General features: G+C 36.0%; 1 protein-coding gene across 2 annotated transcripts; it reads left to right on the forward strand.

The window, feature by feature from the left end:
* Window positions 1–30: 30 nt before the first annotated feature.
* On the forward strand, window positions 31–19,657 carry LOC131988315 (transcription factor Sp3-like). 2 transcript variants are annotated; one of them, XM_059353433.1, is made up of 8 exons: window positions 31–556; window positions 4,354–4,584; window positions 5,759–6,343; window positions 10,614–10,811; window positions 11,794–11,995; window positions 13,476–13,665; window positions 15,269–15,465; window positions 18,977–19,657. In XM_059353433.1, exons 1-8 carry the CDS (start codon window positions 485–487, stop codon window positions 19,222–19,224), a joined length of 1,923 nt encoding a protein of 640 aa, XP_059209416.1. In that variant the 5' UTR covers window positions 31–484; the 3' UTR covers window positions 19,225–19,657. The 2 variants fall into 2 exon arrangements, with proteins under 2 accessions (XP_059209416.1, XP_059209417.1); XM_059353434.1 differs by having other exon boundaries at window positions 31–231.
* Window positions 19,658–20,451: the final 794 nt, after the last annotated feature.

The following is a 20,451-nucleotide window of genomic DNA, read 5'->3' on the forward strand; positions in this document are numbered from 1 at the left end:
TGCAAATTCGACGGGTCAAGCTTGTTAAGTCCCGCCTTTTTGTGTTTCCCGCACCGTCAATCAAAATAGAAAAAAAATCGACCCGAATTCACCGATCAACACTTATAGCCCGCCTTTGATAAAATAATCATGTTTGGAGTTGACTTTGTCTAATAATGAAGCAGCTTATACGGCCTCTCGCGCTATGACTGGTCCGTAAACACTCGGCGGATCGAAGCGGGCAACTAATCGGTGAGTTTGTGCGTGTTTTTATCTAACTAAAGCTGCACATAAGGAGCACAAAGTAAACAGTCGATCGGGGCCGAAATCGCGTCACAATCTGCGCTATAAAAGTTGAATCACGCAGCCAGCTCCTGTGGGACCGCACAGTGGGCATGCTTTGCGGGCTTTTGTGGCCGGAAGGAGTGGAAGATTACAGAGTTTTTCCGAGTTTCCCTCTCTTCTCCCCCTGCTAGCAGCCTCTGTCTCACTGAAACAAGGAGAAATGGCGTCCGCGGACGTGGACAGCTGCAGCCAAAGCGAGTTTCTGCAGCCCGGCGGAGCCACGGAGACACAGGTATCCCTCATTCTCTTAGCTCGTCTTTCTCGCTCGGATTTGCTGGTTGTAAAATTTTTTTTTGCATGGAGCATGGAGTTCACACGTTTTTAAAATGTTCTATGGCATGGGGTGAAAGCCGTACACTTCCTGTGTTCCCCTCAATAACGGCCACCCACTTTACCCCTGTAAAACCCGCCCATAGTGGGTAGGACACTGGAGTCAGTCACTTGGGTCGGCTGGCTGGAACACAGCCGGAGTGCCTTTGGGCTGGGAGCATGTCTGATACTGTGATAATGTTCCACCATAAGCAAAAACAGGAGCGTTCAATTGTGTTGTAATAGCCACCCATCCCCCACAGCAGCAGCTCCTCCTGCTATCTGCTCCACTCTGCTGCTGCTGCTGCTGCTTTAGCATCGTTTGCATCAGCACAAATCCTATATGATCCTTGTGATTTACTCTCTTTGATGTGATCTGGATCCATAGCTGATTTAAAGCCAGGCTGCTGCTTCTAACACCCTTTTTCTTTTCCTTGTGATCTGATCTAAAGTGTGATGTGTCCTTCACTCTGAGAAATCAGAATACAGTACGAGTCCTTTTATGTCCCTCAAGGTACAATCACTAATGTACCTCCAAGGGCCAATTATTGGACCTTAAGGTGCCTTTATGTACCTTTCTGAGGGCCCAAAAGGTGCAAATATGTACCCAAGTGGTAACTAGGGTTGTCACGATACTAACATTTTCAACTGGATACCGATACTCAGGGAAATATTCGATACTCGATACCATTTTCAATACCACAAGGATAAAAACAAAGACCCCAAAATTTTACAGAAATATTTTTATTAACAAGAAAAATATATGTATGTATATATGTAAAAATATTAACAGAACCACAGGTTATATATATATATATAATTAAAAACAGTTGTGCAAAAAGAAACTGCAACTATGACAACAAGCTTCAGATACTCAATACTTTTGAAAATGAGTATTGTATCCGGATACAACGTTTTAGTATCTGTACTTTTTTGAGTATCGATACTTTTGACAAACAAGAAAAATGCAACACGTTAAAAAATTAACAACCACAGGTTAAATATTTATAATAAGAAACAGTTGTGCAAAAAGAAACTGCAACTATGACAACAAGCTTCAGATACTCGATACTTTTGAAAATGAGTATTGTATCCAGATACAACGTTTTAATTTTGATACTTTTTTTAGTATCGATACTTTTGACAACCCTAATAGGTACAAATATGTACCAAAGTGGTAAAAGGTACTAGGGTTGTCACGATACTAACATTTTCAACTCGATACTGATATTAAGGAAAATATTCGATACTCGATACCGTTTTCGATACCACAAGGATAAAAACAAAGACTCCAAAATTTAACAGAAATATTTTTATTAACAAGAAAAATGCAACATGTTAAAAAAAATTTAACAGAACCACAGGTTAAATATTTATAATAAAAAACAGTTGTGCCAAAAGAAACTGCAACTATGATAACAAGCTTCAGATACTCGATACTTTTGAAAATGAGTATTGTATCTGGATACAACGTTTTAGTATCAATACTTTTTTGAGTATCGATACTTTTGACAACCCTAAAAGGTACAAATATGTACCCAAGTGGTAAAAGGTACTAGGGTTGTCACGATACTAACATTACAATACAATACAATAAATCTTTATTATCCACCATGGTGGAAATTTTCCCTCGGTTCACCGTAAAGATACAGAAGTTCATTAAAAACAAACAGCAGTTGAGAATGCAGTTAAAATATAGAATAATAAAAGAAAAAGACAATTATTATTGTCACGATACGAAAATTTTCAACTTGATTCCGACACTCGATACCACAAGGATAAAAACAAAGACCCCAAAATTTAACTGAAATATTTTTATTAACAAGAAAAATTCAACATGTTCAAGAAAAAATTAACAGAACCACAGGTTAAATATTTATAATAAAAATCAGTTGTGCAAAAAGAAACTGCAACTATGATAACAAACTTCAGATACTTGATACTTTTGAAAATTAGTATTGTATCTGGATAAAACGTTTTAGTATCGGTACTTTTTTGAGTATCGATACTTTTGACAAGCCTAAAAGGTACAAATATGTACCCAAGTGGTAAAAAAAGGTACAAATTAGGGCTGGGCGATATGGACCAAAAGTCAGATCTTGATATATTTAGGCTGAATATCGATATATAATATATATCCTGATGTTTTTTTTATCGCAAAGCCAAATATGACATGTCACAAGTAGTTTTACTGAAACCGTTTATTTAAGTAAACATAAATACTGTATAACAACAGGAGAACCTTATATTAAAATTAAAGCTCCCTAAAGTGCACGTTTAGATAAAAAAATATCTTAAATAAAATCCTCAGCTAGCCTGGAGCAAGGATCACAGTGCAAATTTGAACTATATCGATATATGCGATATGGTCTAATTCCATATCACGTTTAAAAATATATCGATATATCTTTTATATCGATATATCGCCCAGCCCTAGTACAAATATGTACCCAAGTGGTAAAAGGTAAATATATCGTCACACTGTTAAAATAATCGGCAAGTCATTTTTTGTCAAAATTGTTGTTGTTTTTTTGCTTAAATCATCTCCTCATTGCTACCTATGGTAAAATCACCTACATCCTCAGATCATGTGATTTTACCCCTTTAAGGTAATGGCCTATGTCAAGTCTGTGACTTAAGCAGATTTATTATGCCTAAGTCAAAATAAAATGTGACTTAGGCAATTTTTTGAACATGCCTTTGTGACTTAAGCAAGACATGGTAACACTTTATTTTGAAGGTGTCTACATAAGAGTGACACAAGTTTCAACATGTGTCTGACAGGCTTGTGTCACTCTTATGTAGACAACAAAAAACTACACAACAAAACAGTTGTGCAAAAAGAAACTGCAACTATGATAACAAGCTTCAGGTCTGAGGTAGTGTAAAAAATAAATAAATACAATAAACAATGACAATTAGAACAATATTTTGAGGTTGTATGCTGTGCACAATATTAGGCAAGCTTGATAAAAAATAACAATAACTTAATTTAAGTGTTCATTTCTTGGCTAGGTATCGATACTTTTGAAAATGAGTAATGTATCCAGATACAACGTTTTAGTATCGATACTTTTTTGAGTATCGATACTTTTAACAACCCTAGATAGATAGATAGATAGATAGATTACTTTATTCATCCCCGAAGGGAAATTCGGTTGTAGTCCGGTATTCAAGTACAATAAAATACAATAGAATAAAATAAAATACTGAGGTAGAATAAATAAAAACAACATTTAAAAAAAATGTTTTAATCTGTTTTTTACTACTTACTGTAGATGGAAAGTTCTGTTCGTTCGTTTGTTTATAAAAATCAGAAAATATGGATCACAGTGTCTATTATCAAAACAGTGATGACTGTTGTAATGTGATATTGAAATGTGATTCTAAATAAAGACTAAAATGTAAAACAACAATAGAAGAAAACACAGAATAGAACAAGGACACTTAAGAAGTAAAAAAAAAAAAAAAAAAAAAGATCAGTTGGTAGGTAGATGATGCTATAGTGACTAAATGGTATATAATAATAATAGTACAGTATATAATATATAATATAATAATAAATAGTAACAATATAAAATATACACCAACTCTAAAATCTTCTGTCAGCTCAGCCTCAACAGGTTGAGTCTCTGTGATGAGGCTGAACAGTATCTGGATCCATAACTGGTTTAGTGATCTGTCCTTATTAATGTTGATGTTTTATTATTGTGCTTGCAGACGACAGACATGTCAGCCATACAGTTGACGAGTTCAGACCGATGGGAGGTGTTGACTCCCGTCTCCACTGGGAAAGAAGACCAGGGGATCGTTCACATTCCTAACTCTGGGATCGTCACGTCCAACGGCCAGTACGTGCTTCCTCTCGGCAGTCTGCCCAGCCAGCCCATCTACGTCACGGCGTCTGGGAACGAGGCGGCAGCCAACGGGGTGTCGGGCATTCAGTATCAGGTACAAACATAGAAGAAGAAGAAATGTCTTTAACTCTTTGATGCACAACATATTTTATCCCCTTCTAATGAACAACATGGGTCAAAAATGACCCACATTCATTTCCCATGTTATTAATGCTGCTGTGTGTTTTTGTGCTCTATCTTTTGGTATCAACTTATTTTATGATTGAATATTCCAAGTATTCTTTAAATATCTTGTTTTTGATAACAACAGATCATTATTTCTATTTTGCCTCTCATACTTTATGAAGAAAAAAAGTTTTTGTATTATTACATAGCTAACTACTTGGCTAAGTAGCTTGCTAAGCTAACTACTTAGCCAAGAAGTTAGCTAAGTAGTTAGCTTAGCAAGCTACTTAGACAAATACTTAGCCAAGAAGTTAGCAGAGTAGTTAGCTTAGCAAGCTACTTAGCTTAAAAATGGATATGGGTCATTTTTGACCCATGTTGTGCATTAGAAGAGTAGTGACACAAAACGGGATTTTATTTAAAAAAATGAATAAAGGAAAACATAAAATTAGGATGTATGATGATCAAAAATAAAATAATTGAGGAAAACCTGGAATATTGAATGATGAAAATAATTTATTGCAAAGATATAGAACATAAGAACTCATACATATCGGGTCACTTTAGACCGATGTTGTGCATTAGAAGGTGTTTATATGTTGTGCATCAAAGGGTTAAAGTCAAGTCAAACTTTATTTATAAAGCACATTTAAAACAACCGGGGTTGACCAAAGTGCTGTACAGATATCACAGTTGCAGGAAATATGGTAAAAACTAATATACTAAAATATATAAACACAGTGCAACAATAGAATAAAATAAATAAATAAAAAATAGAATAAAAATTTAAAAAATTGAACATTTTTTTTAAAGAATTGTCACTCACACTTATTGCTGCACTAATGCCTCTTATTGCACTAAACCTTGATTGTTCCCCTTTTGTCCTGTAAGTCGCTTTGGACAGTTAAACAGCCACATCAGTAGCCATTTTTAAAAACAGATTAAAAACCTATCTTTGTTCAACAGCATTCAGTTGAACTGTGCATGCGTGTGTGCATGTGCGCAATTGTTTGTTTGAAATGCGCTCTATAAATAAAGTTGAATTGAATTGTATAAAAGCGTCTGCTAAATGACTAAATGTAAACTGTCTCTCTGTCCTTCAGGTCATCCCTCAGATCCAGAATGCAGACGGGACCCTGTCAGGGTTCACGCAGGGCCTGGACGACGGCACGGGGCAGATCCAGCTGCTCCAAGATGGCGGCCATGGCAGCATCGGGATCAGCTGCGCCACGACGACGACCACGGACCTCCTGACGCAGGCGGGCCAAGTACAGTCCATCCAGGGGGTCTCGCTAGCGGGGGGGTCGGCCTACACCAGCACAGTCGGGTTGCCCGGCAACATCACGTTCGTCCCCATAAACAGCGTGGACCTGGAGTCTCTAGGGCTGACGGGGGCGCACACGGTCCCCATCGCCACCGGGGTGACGGCTGAGGGTCAGCTGATCATGGGGGGCCAGACGCTGGACAATCAGGGGCAGGACGGCGGCGCCAAGCAGCCGCTGGTGGCGGTGAGCGGCACCAACCAGGAACTCTACGTGCCAACCAGCTCCTCCAACGCCAACCCCTCCAACCTACCGGAGACCATCGACGGCACCGGGGTCCTGACCCAGGCCACCGCCGTGTCCGCAGGCGTCTCAGACCCCTCCTCGGAGAACTACAACTCCCAGAACCACCTGCAGCAGATCCAGGTGAGAGTGTGATTCTAAAACACCCAAAACTATTATAACCTTGCAAGGGAATCCACTGTTCCAATGAGGGCCCCCACAAAGATAGGAGTACAAGAATGTGTGTGTGTGTGTGTTCTTGTTCTTCCTACATAGTGAGGACCAGGACACGTTTTTAACCAACATAGTGAGGACATTTTTGCCGGTCCTCACTTCTTTAAAGGCTTTTTGGAGATTTCAGACTTTGTTTTAAGGGTTAAAGGTTACATGATGATGATAACTAACTGAAACTGTATTGTGTGGTTACAAAACTAACTAAAATTATAGTGAAAATTACCTTCGTTTTTCGTCTTTGTCAGCTTTTTTCATACATAATGAAGATGGATCAGACAAAGGAAATAAAGGCAAAATTTACTGTGACCCCTTTTAATCTCCCACCCAACAAATACCACATTAAAAAAAACTACAGCTCATAAAAACTAAACTAAAACTAAAGCATTTAAAAAAAAAATACTAAACTAAGACTAGCAAACTCACTCAACCAAATTAAAACTAAAACTAATGAAAAATCCAAAACTATTATAACCTTGCAAGGGAATTTACTGTTCCAATGAGGGTCCTCACAAAGATAGAAGTACAAGTGTGTGTGTGTGTGTGTGTGTGTGTGTGTGTGTGTGTGTGTGTGTGTGTGTGTGTGTGTGTGTGTGTGTGTGTGTGTGTGTGTGTGTGTGTGTGTGTGTGTGTGTGTGTGTGTGTGTGTGTGTGTGTGTGTGTGTGTGTGTGTGTGATATGCTTTAGGGGCTTTGAGGTCAGAAGAAAATACACAAATCTGTGACACAAAATGATGTTTATTTCTTTCTGAAATGTTTGACACTTCAAATTCAGGCCTCTGAAAACCTGAGAAGGTAAACTTCCTCTTTGGTGCACACTAAGGTTATAGCTGCTGATGAGGGTCTGGATATTAGACCACAAGGCTTTCTTGTTACCACCCAAACTGTGTCTGTAGCTCAGAGTTTATATGAAACTGAACCCTGGTATCATGCGTGTGTAGTTTCGTATATATATATTTGTTCTTTGACCAGAAAGTTAGATAGTAACAGTGTTGTCTTATTAAGTTCAATTATAAAAGGGTTTGTTGAAAAAGCTTGGTAATATTCCACAAAGTTATCATTAATACAGAGGGGTCATGATTCTCCAAATCCATTGTTAGTTTAGACTTTCAAATCTAAGGGTAGAGATGTTCCCATACCATTTTTTCCCTCCCGATACCAATTCCGATACCAGTATGTTATAAAAAATATATCATACTACAGCTGCATGACTGTGATATGATTATCATTGTGGTAAGGCCTGGCTCAGGTTAAACCCTTTATAAAACATGAATAAATACAGCAGATTCAAGCCATTCATTTTTACTTTTATTTTGAAATAAAACAGTATACAAAACAGTAGTGGAACAGCATCTTAAATAAATAAATCTAGGGATATATTTTAATTAAAATGCAGCCACAATATTGTAACATGAAGGTACAGTATAAAAAACAGTAGTCCAACAGCAACTTAAATAAATAACTGTTTTAAGAGCGGCGAAGAAGAAGAACCGTGCCAGAGCTTAACGGAGCGAACCAGTAAATAGATTACTAATTTAATAAATGACCTGGTATCGGATCAGTGCCTGGACTCCAGTACTCGCTGATACCCATGCAAAATTTTCAGCAGTATCGAGCAATTTTCGATACTGATATTGGAATCAGAACAACTCTATCTAAGGGAATGATTCAATAATGTTTATGATTTAGAAAAATGTTTCCCTACACTGACAGCTATGTCATTGTTAGACTGTCTAGTCTTGATCCATGAAGATCAGCAGATGATTGGTTTCATACCCAATTTCTAATTCTTAAAAAGAGAAGACATATTAGTATTTAGTGTGATATGATGCTATAGTTCTTCTGGGCCACTTGGTCAAATTTTCAATTTTGCTGATCCTGCAGAAATATCAGATTTAATGCTTTGTATTTAGATAAATGAAAGTGAAATGAAACAATAATTTGGATCGATTATCGGTTTAAGAATTGAAAATGTGACACCCGTAATAAAAAGTATTGTTTTTGTATGAAAAGTCAGGTATTTTATTATCAGCAGTAGCATTTAGGAACATGATATTTAATGATGAGGCATATAAAATCCAGCTTACTGTGTATGTCACTCATCATGGGAATTCACTTGTTGTTGCCAAATTTCCCAAAAGTTTATTCTGCTGACACACCTAGATGGTCTGTCTCGTAGTAAAGAAAGCTTGTTTAGCTTTTTATTCCTTGCACATGTTCTAAAGAGCAGAACTACAGTTAAAGTGCTGACTGACTGTATTGTTATGATTTGTTGCACAATCAGTTCAAGTGTCCGCTGCTTCCTTCCCCGAGGGTCAATAACCACCAATCAACTCTCAGCCTGTGGGAAGTGACCTCGCTCGCAGATTAATAACAAGATTAATGCTTAACCATTAATAAGGCACTCATTGAAATACTTGCAAATTCAGTTCAGCTCTTTTATTTCGAACATGTGCGAGTAACACAACAAAGTCAACTCAAAAACAAACAAATCCAATGAGAATAATCAAAACAACAATAGCAATAGTCAAAACAAAAGCTATAATGTGAATGCAACATGTCCCAAAAGGAGTAGAATGAAGCATAATATCGTTATTTAAACCTTCTCCACTACTCAATTAACAGTTTTTGTTTTTTTTCCCCCTAGACATACATATTTACATAATATATATATTTATTCCAAATTTCAACCCGAGAGAATATTGGAGGATATTACATACAGCCAGAATGTGTAAATAAAAACATACAGACCCGGGGAGGAGGGGTAATATTTGGAGAAAAAAAGTTTTACGAGATTAAGGTGTCAAATCTGCGAGAAAAAATGTGCAGATTTGTGAGATTTAAAGTGGTGAATCTGCAAGAAAAAAGTTGTTTTTTCCCCCACTTTTTTCGAGCATTTTTGCCACTTTCAATCTCTGAAATCTGCACATTTTTTTCTTGTAGCTTTGGCACTTTAATCTAGTAAATTTGCAGCTCCCTCCCTCCCGGTTTGTATTTTTACTTTTATTCATACTTGGCCTTAAAATGCCGTCATAGTCCAGTTCTTTTTGTATTGTTATGGTCTGTTGCACAATCAGTTCACGTGTCCGCCGCTTCCTTCCTCGAGGGTCAATAACCACTAATAAATTATTCGCTTGTGGGAAGTGACCTATCTTGCAGTTTAACTCTTTATGGGGCGAATAATTATATTTAGTAGCTTCAGTGGATATCTAACTGGGTCCCCATGTCTCTCTGTTTGGTTGTAGAACCACATGGATTTCTTCCAGATAATCAGCAAAAATCAGGCACCATGACATCTGACCAATCAGTATGATAATAATATAATAATATTGACTCTATTGACCTCCAATGTAAAAATGAAAAATTTAGAAAAAAATCTGCAAGAAACAGTTGAGTTATTCTTCAGTGACTTGTACGAGGAAAACTTGACTATGACGGCATATTAGGGCCTAGTATGAATAAAAATAAAAATACAAACCCAGGGGGGAGGTAATATTTAGAGAAAAAAGTTGCAAATTTGCAAAAAAAATTTTGCAAATTAAAGTGGCAAATCTACAAGAAAAAAGTCTCAGATTTAAGAGATTTAAATTGGCAAATCTGTGCGAAAAAAGTCACAGATTTACGGGAAAAAAAGTGGGGGAAAAACAACTTTTTTCTCCCAGATTCACCACTTTAAATCTCATAAATCTGCACATTTTCTTCTCGTAGATTTGCCACTTTAATCTCGTAAACTTTTTTACCATTAATTTGAGATTTTTTGGTCACAAATTTGAGATTTTTTTCTCATGAATTTGTAACTTTTTTCCCCATAAATTTTCTAGATTTTTTTTGTCACAAATTTGAGATTTTTTTCTCATGAATTTATAACTTTTTTACTGTTAATTTGAGATTCTTTTCTCACAAATTTGTAACTTTTTTTACCGTAAATCTTGAGATTTGTAACTTTTTTTCTTAAAATATTACCCCCCTCCCCGGGTCTGCAACTTTTTATTTACACATTCTGGCAGTATGTAATATCCTCCAATATTCTCTAGGGTTGAAATTTGGAACTTGCAAGTATTTCAATGAGTGTCCTATTAAGGGTTAATGCTAATGCTAACTCTTCACTGACCTGCTACATAGAAACAGGACATGAATGCTTCCTCCTCAGCCTCTGTGTGTAACTCTAATGTTTCTCTGTGCAGGTGTCCACCTCTAACGCCACCACCATCTCTCAGCCCATCCTGCAGCTGTCTGGGGACCAGGCCCAGGTGGCTGCTGGTCAGGACCTGAACGCAGCAGGTCAGACTCTGCAGAGCGTGCAGCTGGTGAACCCGGGGACCTTCCTCATCCAGGCCCAGACCGTCACCGCTACCGGACAGATCCAGTGGCAGACCTTCCAGGTAACGCACAGGAAGTCTTCTTTATGTTCAGAAGCAACAAATGGATTTAAATCGCCAAAATTACACCAGTTATAATAGCCAGTAACTGCAACAACAAAAAATATTGTCAGATTTTATTTTTATTTTTTGACCGTGTGTGATGAAGCCTTCTGTCAGGAAAAATATCCAAATAAAAGCTTAAGAATTTTAGTATTTCTTCAAAATGAAGTCCTTTATATTTTGTAAAAAAAATAAAAATGAATTCCTGCATTTCTGTCAAATAAGAAGCCATGAATGATTGGGCTGAGAACAACAGTCACATGACAAAAATTCAGTCAAATTGAACGACTGACCTGCTTGTTTACACAGAGCAGAGAGGAGAAGATACAATAATAATAATAATATAATAATAATAATATCAATAGTTCAGACTGTCGCATGTGGATTCCCTTCTGTTCCAGTATTTGTGGCATATATATATATATATATGTATATATATAGATCAAATTTGATAAAAAAAAAAAAAGTAAAATAAATAATGAATGCAGTTAAACTTAATACTTTTTTAATCATTTATGGAATTCTGTGTTATGATTTATGGCGTTCTAGCTGTGCTATGCTACACAAAATTTTTTCATAAATAATAATATAATAATAATTATGTCAATAGTTCAGACTGTCGCATATGGATTCCCTTTTTGTTCGAGTATTTGTGGCATTTGTGGGCACTTTTAAAAATGTTATATATATATATATATATTATGATTTATGGCGTTCTAGCTGTGCTATGCTACACTAAAAAAAAATTAGTAGTTCTCACTACTTGTCGTCATTATTGTGCTGTTTTGATGGAGATGAACAATTTATTTGTTGCAGTAAAAAACAGGTCAACTGTGAGTAAAATGTGTCAGGAGCAAAGAAAAAGTCTCCAGGGTCCAGCAGCATGTTGTATTTATGTTCAGAGTACTATAATATTTCCCGTCTCTGTATTTTTTATATTCAGGTTCAGGGTGTCCAGTCCCTTCAGGGGCTCCAGCTGCCCCAGGGGCAGGGCCAGGCCCAGCAGCTGACCCTGGCCCCGGTCCACACCCTCCCTCTGGGCCAGAGCGGCCAGGTCAACCTGCCCAACCTGCAGACCGTCACCGTCAACTCTGCAGTCCAGACCGGAGTCCAGTACACACAGGAGAACGCCAACAGTCCCGCCGGTACGGGACCCTTCAGTATTATTATCATGCTTTTTTTAATTTTAACTTTATTGCCTTTATGCACATTAACAGGCAATTAACATCACAAGCAAAACAAATCAAAACATCTTGAGATTGGGTCTCATCTGTCACACAAATAGCACTGTAAAGGGTATTACACATGTTTTATCTGGTTCTGTATTCCAAAAAAAAGGGATATTTTAGGGCCGGGACTCGATTAAAAAAATTAATTAATTACAAAGCCTCTAATTAATTAGATTAATCGCATTTTAATCGCATTTAACTATTTGACCTGAGGACAGTGAGAAGTAATTTTTTTCACATGGATTTTTAGTATACCATTGAATAATGACTGAATACATATTAAGCTTAAGCAACAAAAATATTGTTTATTTTTGTTCAAGTCCAACAGATCAGTGCAATTTTTGCCATTAAGTGTAGCAATAGCATATTTATAAATATAGTACATTTCATAAATCCAGGTAGCCTATAGGTAGGTAGACCTTCTGTAAACTAGAATACTTTGGTTTTTTAAGTAAAACACAATCCACGCTAGCTAGCACGCTAGCCGCTAGCTGCTATATGTTTAGCATTGAGGTGATACTTGAGGCTAGATGTGCTGCTATGGTGATATGTGAATTCCTTGTTGCCTAGCAACACAACCATGCTCTTATCGATCAGTGTCTGTTGTGTCTTTTTTGGTTATTTTGTGTCTTTTTTGGTCATTTTGTGACTTTTTGGTTATTTTGTGTCTTTTTTGGCCATTTTATGTCTTTTTTTAGTCATTTTGTGACTTTTTTTTGTCATTTTGTGTCTTTTTTTTGGTCATTTTGTGTCTTTTTTTTGTCATTTTGTGTCTGTCTTTAGTCATCTTGTGTCTGGTGTGTCATTTTTAGTTATTTTGTGCCCTTTTGGGATCTTTTTAGCAATTTTGTCTTTTTTTTGTCCTTTTTTTAGTTATTTTGTGTCTTTTTTTGGCCACTTCCATCCGTTGGTTTTTAGTAACTAAATGTCCCATCATCCACGGGGCCAACCAAAGGTCTCATCAGCTTCTTCCTTCATGTTCACTGTGGTTTGTTGTTGTCTGAACTCATCAACGCTAGTTGGTGCTCCAGTATAATCGGTCCTCCTGAAACTCATCCAGTGAGAAACGTTCCGCCGTGCAAAAATAAGTGATTAAAATGCGTCAGTTTTTTTTTAACGCGTTAATTTTTGGGTCATTAATTCATCTTAATTAACGTGTTAAAGTCCCGGCCCTAGTAATAATTTTTCTTGCAATCATCAACAGTATGTGTAATATATAACATTGTTCTGTGGTAAACAGGTGGTCAGGAAACAAATCTATTAAAAATAACAAAGAGTCCATTGGGAGTTCAACAGCCAAAAATGTTTCAGTTCCTCCTTTATCACTCATTTTAAGGAGAAAATGTGAAATTTCTCTTATATAAAATGTGCTTTTTCTTCTTGTTGTCTGGTTCAGGTATCCAGATAAAGGAGGAGCCGGACTCCGAGGAGTGGCAGCTGAGCGGGAACTCCACGCTGAACCCCAGCGACCTCAACAACCTGCGTGTTCAGATGGCCGACGAGGACATGGAGACGCAGGGCGGCGAGGGGAAGCGGCTCCGCAGGGTCGCCTGCACCTGCCCCAACTGCAAGGAGTCAGGAGGAAGGTGGGACGGTTTAAAACACTCATTATACTGCAGAAGGTGTTTAGTCTAAAACCAGATCAAACAGTAAATCTGAGGGAAATGATCTTGCTGCATGGACAGATAATTTACCTTGACAAGATTTTTTAAATTAAGATTATTAAGTCTAGAAATAAGCATGTTGAACACTTAAAATAATAAATTAACTCTTAAAACCAGATAAATTAAAGCTGCCAGCAGCGATGAACTGGCCCGAGCAGAGTGACCTGATGATTATACAAATACAAAAATAAAAAAAAGACACAAAACGACCAAAAAAAGACACAAAATTACCATAAAAAGACACAAAAATGACACAAAAAAGACACAAAAGACGTAAAATCGCAAAAAAGACATAAAAAGACAAAAAAATACTAAAGAAGATGTAAAAATTACCCCAAAAAAGACACAAAATGACCTAAAAAAGACACAAAAACAAAACAAACAGATGTAAAATCACCAAAAAAAAGATGTACATTGAGATATAAAGAGACACAGAAATAGTTATTTTAAGAAAAAGAAACTTAATCATTCAACATGATTAGACATACACTGTAAAAAAAAAAAAAAAAAAAGGTGTTTCTAAAAACCAGATAAAAACAGTAAATCTGAGGGAAATGATCTTGCTGCATGGACAGATAATTTACCTTGACAAGATTTCTTAAATTAAAATTATTCAATCTAGAAATAAGCATGTTGAAAGCTTAAAATAAGAAATTAACTCTTAAAACAAGATAAATTATGTAACACTTCTAAATCTAAAGTTTTTTTTATCTTGGTAAGAACCAAATAATCATCAGGTCACTCTGCTCGGTCCAGTTCATCGCTGCTGGCAGCTTTAATTTATCTTGTAATAATCTTAATTTAATAAATCTTGTCAAGGTAAATTATCTGTTAATGCAGCAAGATCATTTCCCTCAGATGTACTGTTTTTATCTGGTTTGTAGACACACCTTTTTTTTTTGCAGTGTACGGATACACAGAAACACCAGGAGGTGTTCAGCTTTGTTCATTAAAAAAAAATACAAAATTAACTAAACTACACTAAATCATACTCTAAAACTTTATTAAACATCATAATTATGGTAATAAAAATATATTACAACCACATTATGCAGGTTTTTTCAGTGTCAGACAGTTTATTAAAACCATTAAACCTGTTTCCCTCAGTGAAACACCCAGGTGTTGTTCCTTGCAGCGGCTGCACTAAACATTTAATGTCTCAGAAACTCAAATTTTACTTCTCTTTTATTGCTCTTTTACAGTTTTAGAACTTGTTTTTTAAGTGGAAACGATCCGTTGCAACCAGCCTCACATGAAGTAGTTAAACAGGTTTTAAATCCTGTTCATGTGGCATTCAGATTTCCATGCAAATCCATATTTGCATGCAAAAATACAAAATGCAAATGTTTCGTCTGATTCTTTACAAGCACAGTGATGCAGGATTATTATTATTATTATTATTATTATTTTATTTTGTAGCATTTCTTGCTTTTGTGTCTCTAAATTCCCTTTTCACACCTACATTGCCATTCCTTTTTTTCCACAGAATTTGTGTTTTCTACTCACATTTTTTTGCCGTTCACAGAGGTTCGGGTATGGGGAAGAAGAAGCAGCATATCTGCCACATTGTGGGCTGTGGGAAGGTTTACGGCAAGACGTCTCACCTGCGAGCTCACCTGCGCTGGCACAGCGGGGAGAGACCCTTCGTCTGCAACTGGATGTTCTGCGGGAAAAGATTCACCAGGAGCGACGAGCTGCAGAGACACAGGAGGACACACACAGGTGAGACACGCTCAAATATGCTTATTATTCTAGGACAGGATGAGGCAACCTTATGGCCTCTTGGCCAAAAAAAAGGGGGGAAAATGTTTGATTGGAGCCACAAATCTTATTTCATTTTATTCATTGTCATTTTAAGGCTTGAAATAAGGTTTGCGGCGCCATTCCAAGTCTAAACTAGCCTACCAGCTTTAATAATAGGTCATAATGAGCATTTATCAGTACGCTTATTGTTCTAGGACAGGGGTCGGCAACCTTTATGAGGCAACCTTATGGCCACTTGGCCAAAAAAAAGGGAAAAAATGTTGGATTGGAGCCACAAACCTTATTTCAAGCCTTAGAATGACTATAAAACAGCCTTCTAAGTCTAAACTAGCCTACCAGCTTTCATTATTTTTTTTATTTTTATTTTTTTATTTATTTATTTTGTTCCTTTCATGAAGGTGGACAACAAAATGTGTACAGAGACACACTCTATACCTTCATGATTGGAAAGAAGCAGCAAGAAGAAAACATTTCTTATATTTGTCTGCCCCCTACTTGAACAATAAAAATAAAAAAAGATGGTCTGACATCACATACAATTGATTTTCAGTAGCCTACACCAACAACACTTTGATTATAACAAAACACTTAAAACAACAAAAACAAACAAGACAAAAAACAAACAAAAACCCATACAAGTACATGTTTACATCTCAAAAACAAAAGACCAAAAAACAACTGATCATAAACAATCAGTTTAAGTTTCCAGTACATATGGACAATTTTTTCTGCATTTGTACTAATATGTAATAGATCATAATGAGCATTTATCAATACGCTTATTGTTCTAGGACAGGGGTCGGCAACCTTTATGAGGCAACCTTATGGCCACTTGGCCAAAAAAAGGAAAAAAATGTTGGAATGGAGCCGCAAACCTTATTTCAAGCCTTAGAATGACTATAAAACAGCCTTGTAGAACCTGATAATGTAATAAATTCCCGATAATGTAATAAAAATCTGCACTTGAGTCCATTGAAAATGTAATAAAACCTGATAATGTAATAACTTCCCGATAATGTAATAAAGTGCATTTCCCAATAATGTAATACACTTTTTTTTACCAATAATGTAATAAAGTATAACATTAATGGAAGGTTTTTGATCAAATCAAAGATGGCAGAAAATCCAATATGGCCGAAAAACCCCATTGAGGATGCATTGAGCTCAGATTGGGTGATACATCCTTTGTGAAAAACGGATGAACGGAAGGAATTACACTCATATTATACATATTAGAGCTTAACATGGCTAGAAATGACTGAAAAACACCATATTATGTGCTGTCCAGAAACAGAAAAAAAGTCAGTGTCGTATGTCTTCAAATTTCATTAAAAAAATAAAGTCATAGTGTAGTATGTCTTCAAATCTAATGAAAGTCCTAGAATAGCATGTGGTCAAAATGGTTATGGTTATAGTATTTCCAAAAATACTTAAAAATAAACAAAAACACCTTTTTATAGTACATCCAAAAATATAAAAAATCTGACATCAGAGGTGATTAGAAATAGGAAATTTCAATGTTTAATAGGTAGACTTTCATAAGCTATGATGTATATTTAAGTTGACCAAAAAGTAAGAAATAATAATGTTTTAATGCCGTATATAAGCTGCACATTTTTACAATCGAAGAAAACAAAATGATTTGGGTCTACACCAATGTAAAATACAATTTAAAATGTAAACAAATATGTTTAAAAATATTTTATGTGGTCTAAATGTTTTGGTCACAGCAAAAGGGAGCCTCAGGTTCTCTACTTCTGCTCTAGGAGATGTTCCTGTTTTAGGACTCTGCAAGTTAAAACAGATAGAAAAACAGAAAGAATACTTTCCTGTTTGGCTGCAGCTGGACTTGCTATTGTTTCTGGTTACACAACGTTCAGTGATGAGAGGTGTCGAGCTTCAGCTGTGAAGTGAGAAAATGAAAACCTGCTGCAGCTCCAAAGCTGAATCTCTCTAGCAGGAGGCTCTTTCTGTCTCTGGGATTTATAAAACCATGGCTGTTGTGTGACTTTTACAAGAGATAAACAATACATGATCTGTAGTAGTTACTGAAAATATAATATATAATATAAGTAATACAGGCAGCATTCACTAAAAGTTGAATTACTTGTGATTTAGTGTGAAAAAGAGACTTGATTATGATTAAATAGCTGCTTACAACAGAAATAGTCATATTGATAATTTATTAAGTAAAATACCAAAAATGTTTTCAGAGAAAATGATGAGACTTTTTTATAAAAGTCTTCAGGAGTAAAGCATTCCATAAAAATGTCTTAAAAATATAGAAATTTTATAAAAAATGTCATAGTTTAATAGTAATAATGCCACAAAAACTCATATTGTAGTACACCATAAAAACTTCTCAAAGACGTCTTGGTATATAGTAAGTCATACTGATGTCTTTAAAAATGTCATACCATAAAATGCCGTGAAATAATATAATATGCCATTCAAAAAAATCACAAAAGTGTGGTAGTATAGATGAGAGGAAAACATTGTGATCTATGAAAAGCATAAGAGAACAGAGGGAACAGAAGAGTTTCAGGGTAACGATGTCTCCCTCTGCTGCTGGATGTCAGAACAGAAATAGTAAAAAATAAACTCAAATCATTCTTTTCCATTTCTTCGTTCCTTTGAAGCTGGACAGAGACGTTTATTGTTGCAAGCCATTAAACGGACGAACACTAAATTACTTTAAAAAGACACAAAATGACTGAAAACACTAAATTACTTTAAAAAGACACAAAATTATTTTAAAAAAGACACAAAAATGACACAAAATGACCAAAAAAAGACACAAAATGACTGAAAAAATACTAAATTACTTTAAAAAGACACACAATTATTTAAAAAAATAGACAGAATTACCAAAAAAGACACAAAATTATTTAAAAAAGACACAAAATTATTTAAAAAAAGACACAAAATTACCCAAAAATTACACTAAATGACAGAAAAAAAACTAAATTACTTAAAAATCCCGAGTTAATCAGTAAAGGTTTTATTTGCTGAGGTCTCCGTGTCTCTGACCTGTTTCAGTGGAGAAGAAGTTTGTGTGCACAAAATGACCAAAACGACACAAAATGACTGAAAAAACACTAAATTACTTTAAAAAGACACAGAATGACCAAAAAAGACACAAAATTATTTAAAAAAATACACAGAATTTCCAAGAAAGACACAATTACCAAAAATGAAATTATTTTAAAGACACAAAAATGACACAAAATTACCAAAAAAAGACACAAAATCACTGAAAAAATGCGAAATTACTTTAAAAAAGACACAAAATGCCAAAAAAGACACAATTATTTTTAAAATGACACAAAAAAGACACAAAATTACTATAAAAAATACACTAAATTATTAAAAAAAAGACACAAAATGAACAAAAATGACAGAAAAAAACTAAATTACTTAAATTCCCAAGTTACCCAGCAAATGTTTTAACGTCTCTGTTGTGTTCCAGGGGAGAAGAAGTTTGTGTGCACGGAGTGCTCCAAGCGGTTCATGCGGAGCGACCACCTGGCCAAGCACATAAAGACTCACCAGAATAAAAAAGGCGGGGTTTCCTCCACGCCGCCGCCCACCACCGACGCCGTCATCACCGCCGACGGCACCACGCTCATCCTGCAGACCGCCCCGCACGACCTCGTAGCCAATCAGGAGATCCCTCTGCAGCTGGTCACCGTGGCGACCGGAGAGGTGATGGAATGAGAGGCTGAGTGAGGTGGTTTTTTTGTTGAGAACTGGCCTATCACAGGGACCTCTTGGGCTTTTCTCTTTCCCCTCTTACCTTTTTTTTGTTTTTGTTTTTTACATATGAATATATACGTAAATATATATGACAAATATATATATTTTAAGTAAGAGTTATCATGACTTTATGTTTGTTTTTTGCAGTCTTTTTATAGGCGGGCAAAAAAAATAACATTAAAATGTGGTTGCTATATACACACGCATAAACACACTGACACACACACACACACACACATGCATTAACACTCAACACGCCACATGAATACTCAACACGATGAAATGCCTTATTTTGTATCATACTCTTGTATAAAATGCTGGAGGTGCATGTGTTTTTTTTAAGCTTTGCAGATGATGTAACTGTAACGGAGATAAAATGTGTTTGTGATATGGAGATGATGGTAAAGTTTCTGAAAGAGGAAAAAGGAAAAGTAGTGAAATCTCTCTGGGATGATTGAATATTTGTCTCTGGAGAGTTCTGACAGAAAAACCAAACGGTCTGTTTGAAGCAGCGCTGCATCCACCAGGAACACCTTTCTGTCTTTAAAGGAGCAGTTCAGCATTTTGGGAAACCTGCATTATTTGCTTCCTTGCAGAGTTAGAAGAGAAGCGCCGTAGCTTTAACCCTTTGTCTCTCTGTGAGGTCATAGAACCACATGGATTTGTAATATTTAGAGAAAAAAGTTGCAAATTTACTAGATTAAAGTGGCAAATCTACAAGAAAAAAAGTTGCAGATTTAAGAGATTTAAAGTGGGGGAAAAACTACTTTTTTCTTGCAGATTCACCACTTTTAAATCTCATAAATCTGCACATTTTTTTCTCGTAGATTTGCCACTTTAACCTTGTACATTTTTTTTCTCAAAATATTATTTCCCTCATGTAATATCCTCCAATATTCTCTAGGGTTGAAATTTGGAATTTGCAAGCATTTCAATGAGTGCTCTATTAAGGGTTAATATGAGGCTACGGCTAGCAGCTAGCATCTGGCTTAGCTTAGTAAAAAGAGGTGAAACAGCAGCAGAACCTCTACAGCCCACTAATGAACACTTTTAGAGTTTATTTGTTAGATGTGTAAAACCGTCACGTTGTTGTTTTACAGCGAGGTTGGAAGTTTGATTTTGTCACCTTCAGACAGCTTTTTCCTCCACTGATGGTCTTTGTGCTAAGCTAAGCTAAGCTAACTGGCT

Source organism: Centropristis striata, chromosome 16 (genome assembly GCF_030273125.1).
Source record: "Centropristis striata isolate RG_2023a ecotype Rhode Island chromosome 16, C.striata_1.0, whole genome shotgun sequence".
NCBI classification, from domain to species: Eukaryota; Metazoa; Chordata; class Actinopteri; order Perciformes; family Serranidae; genus Centropristis; species Centropristis striata.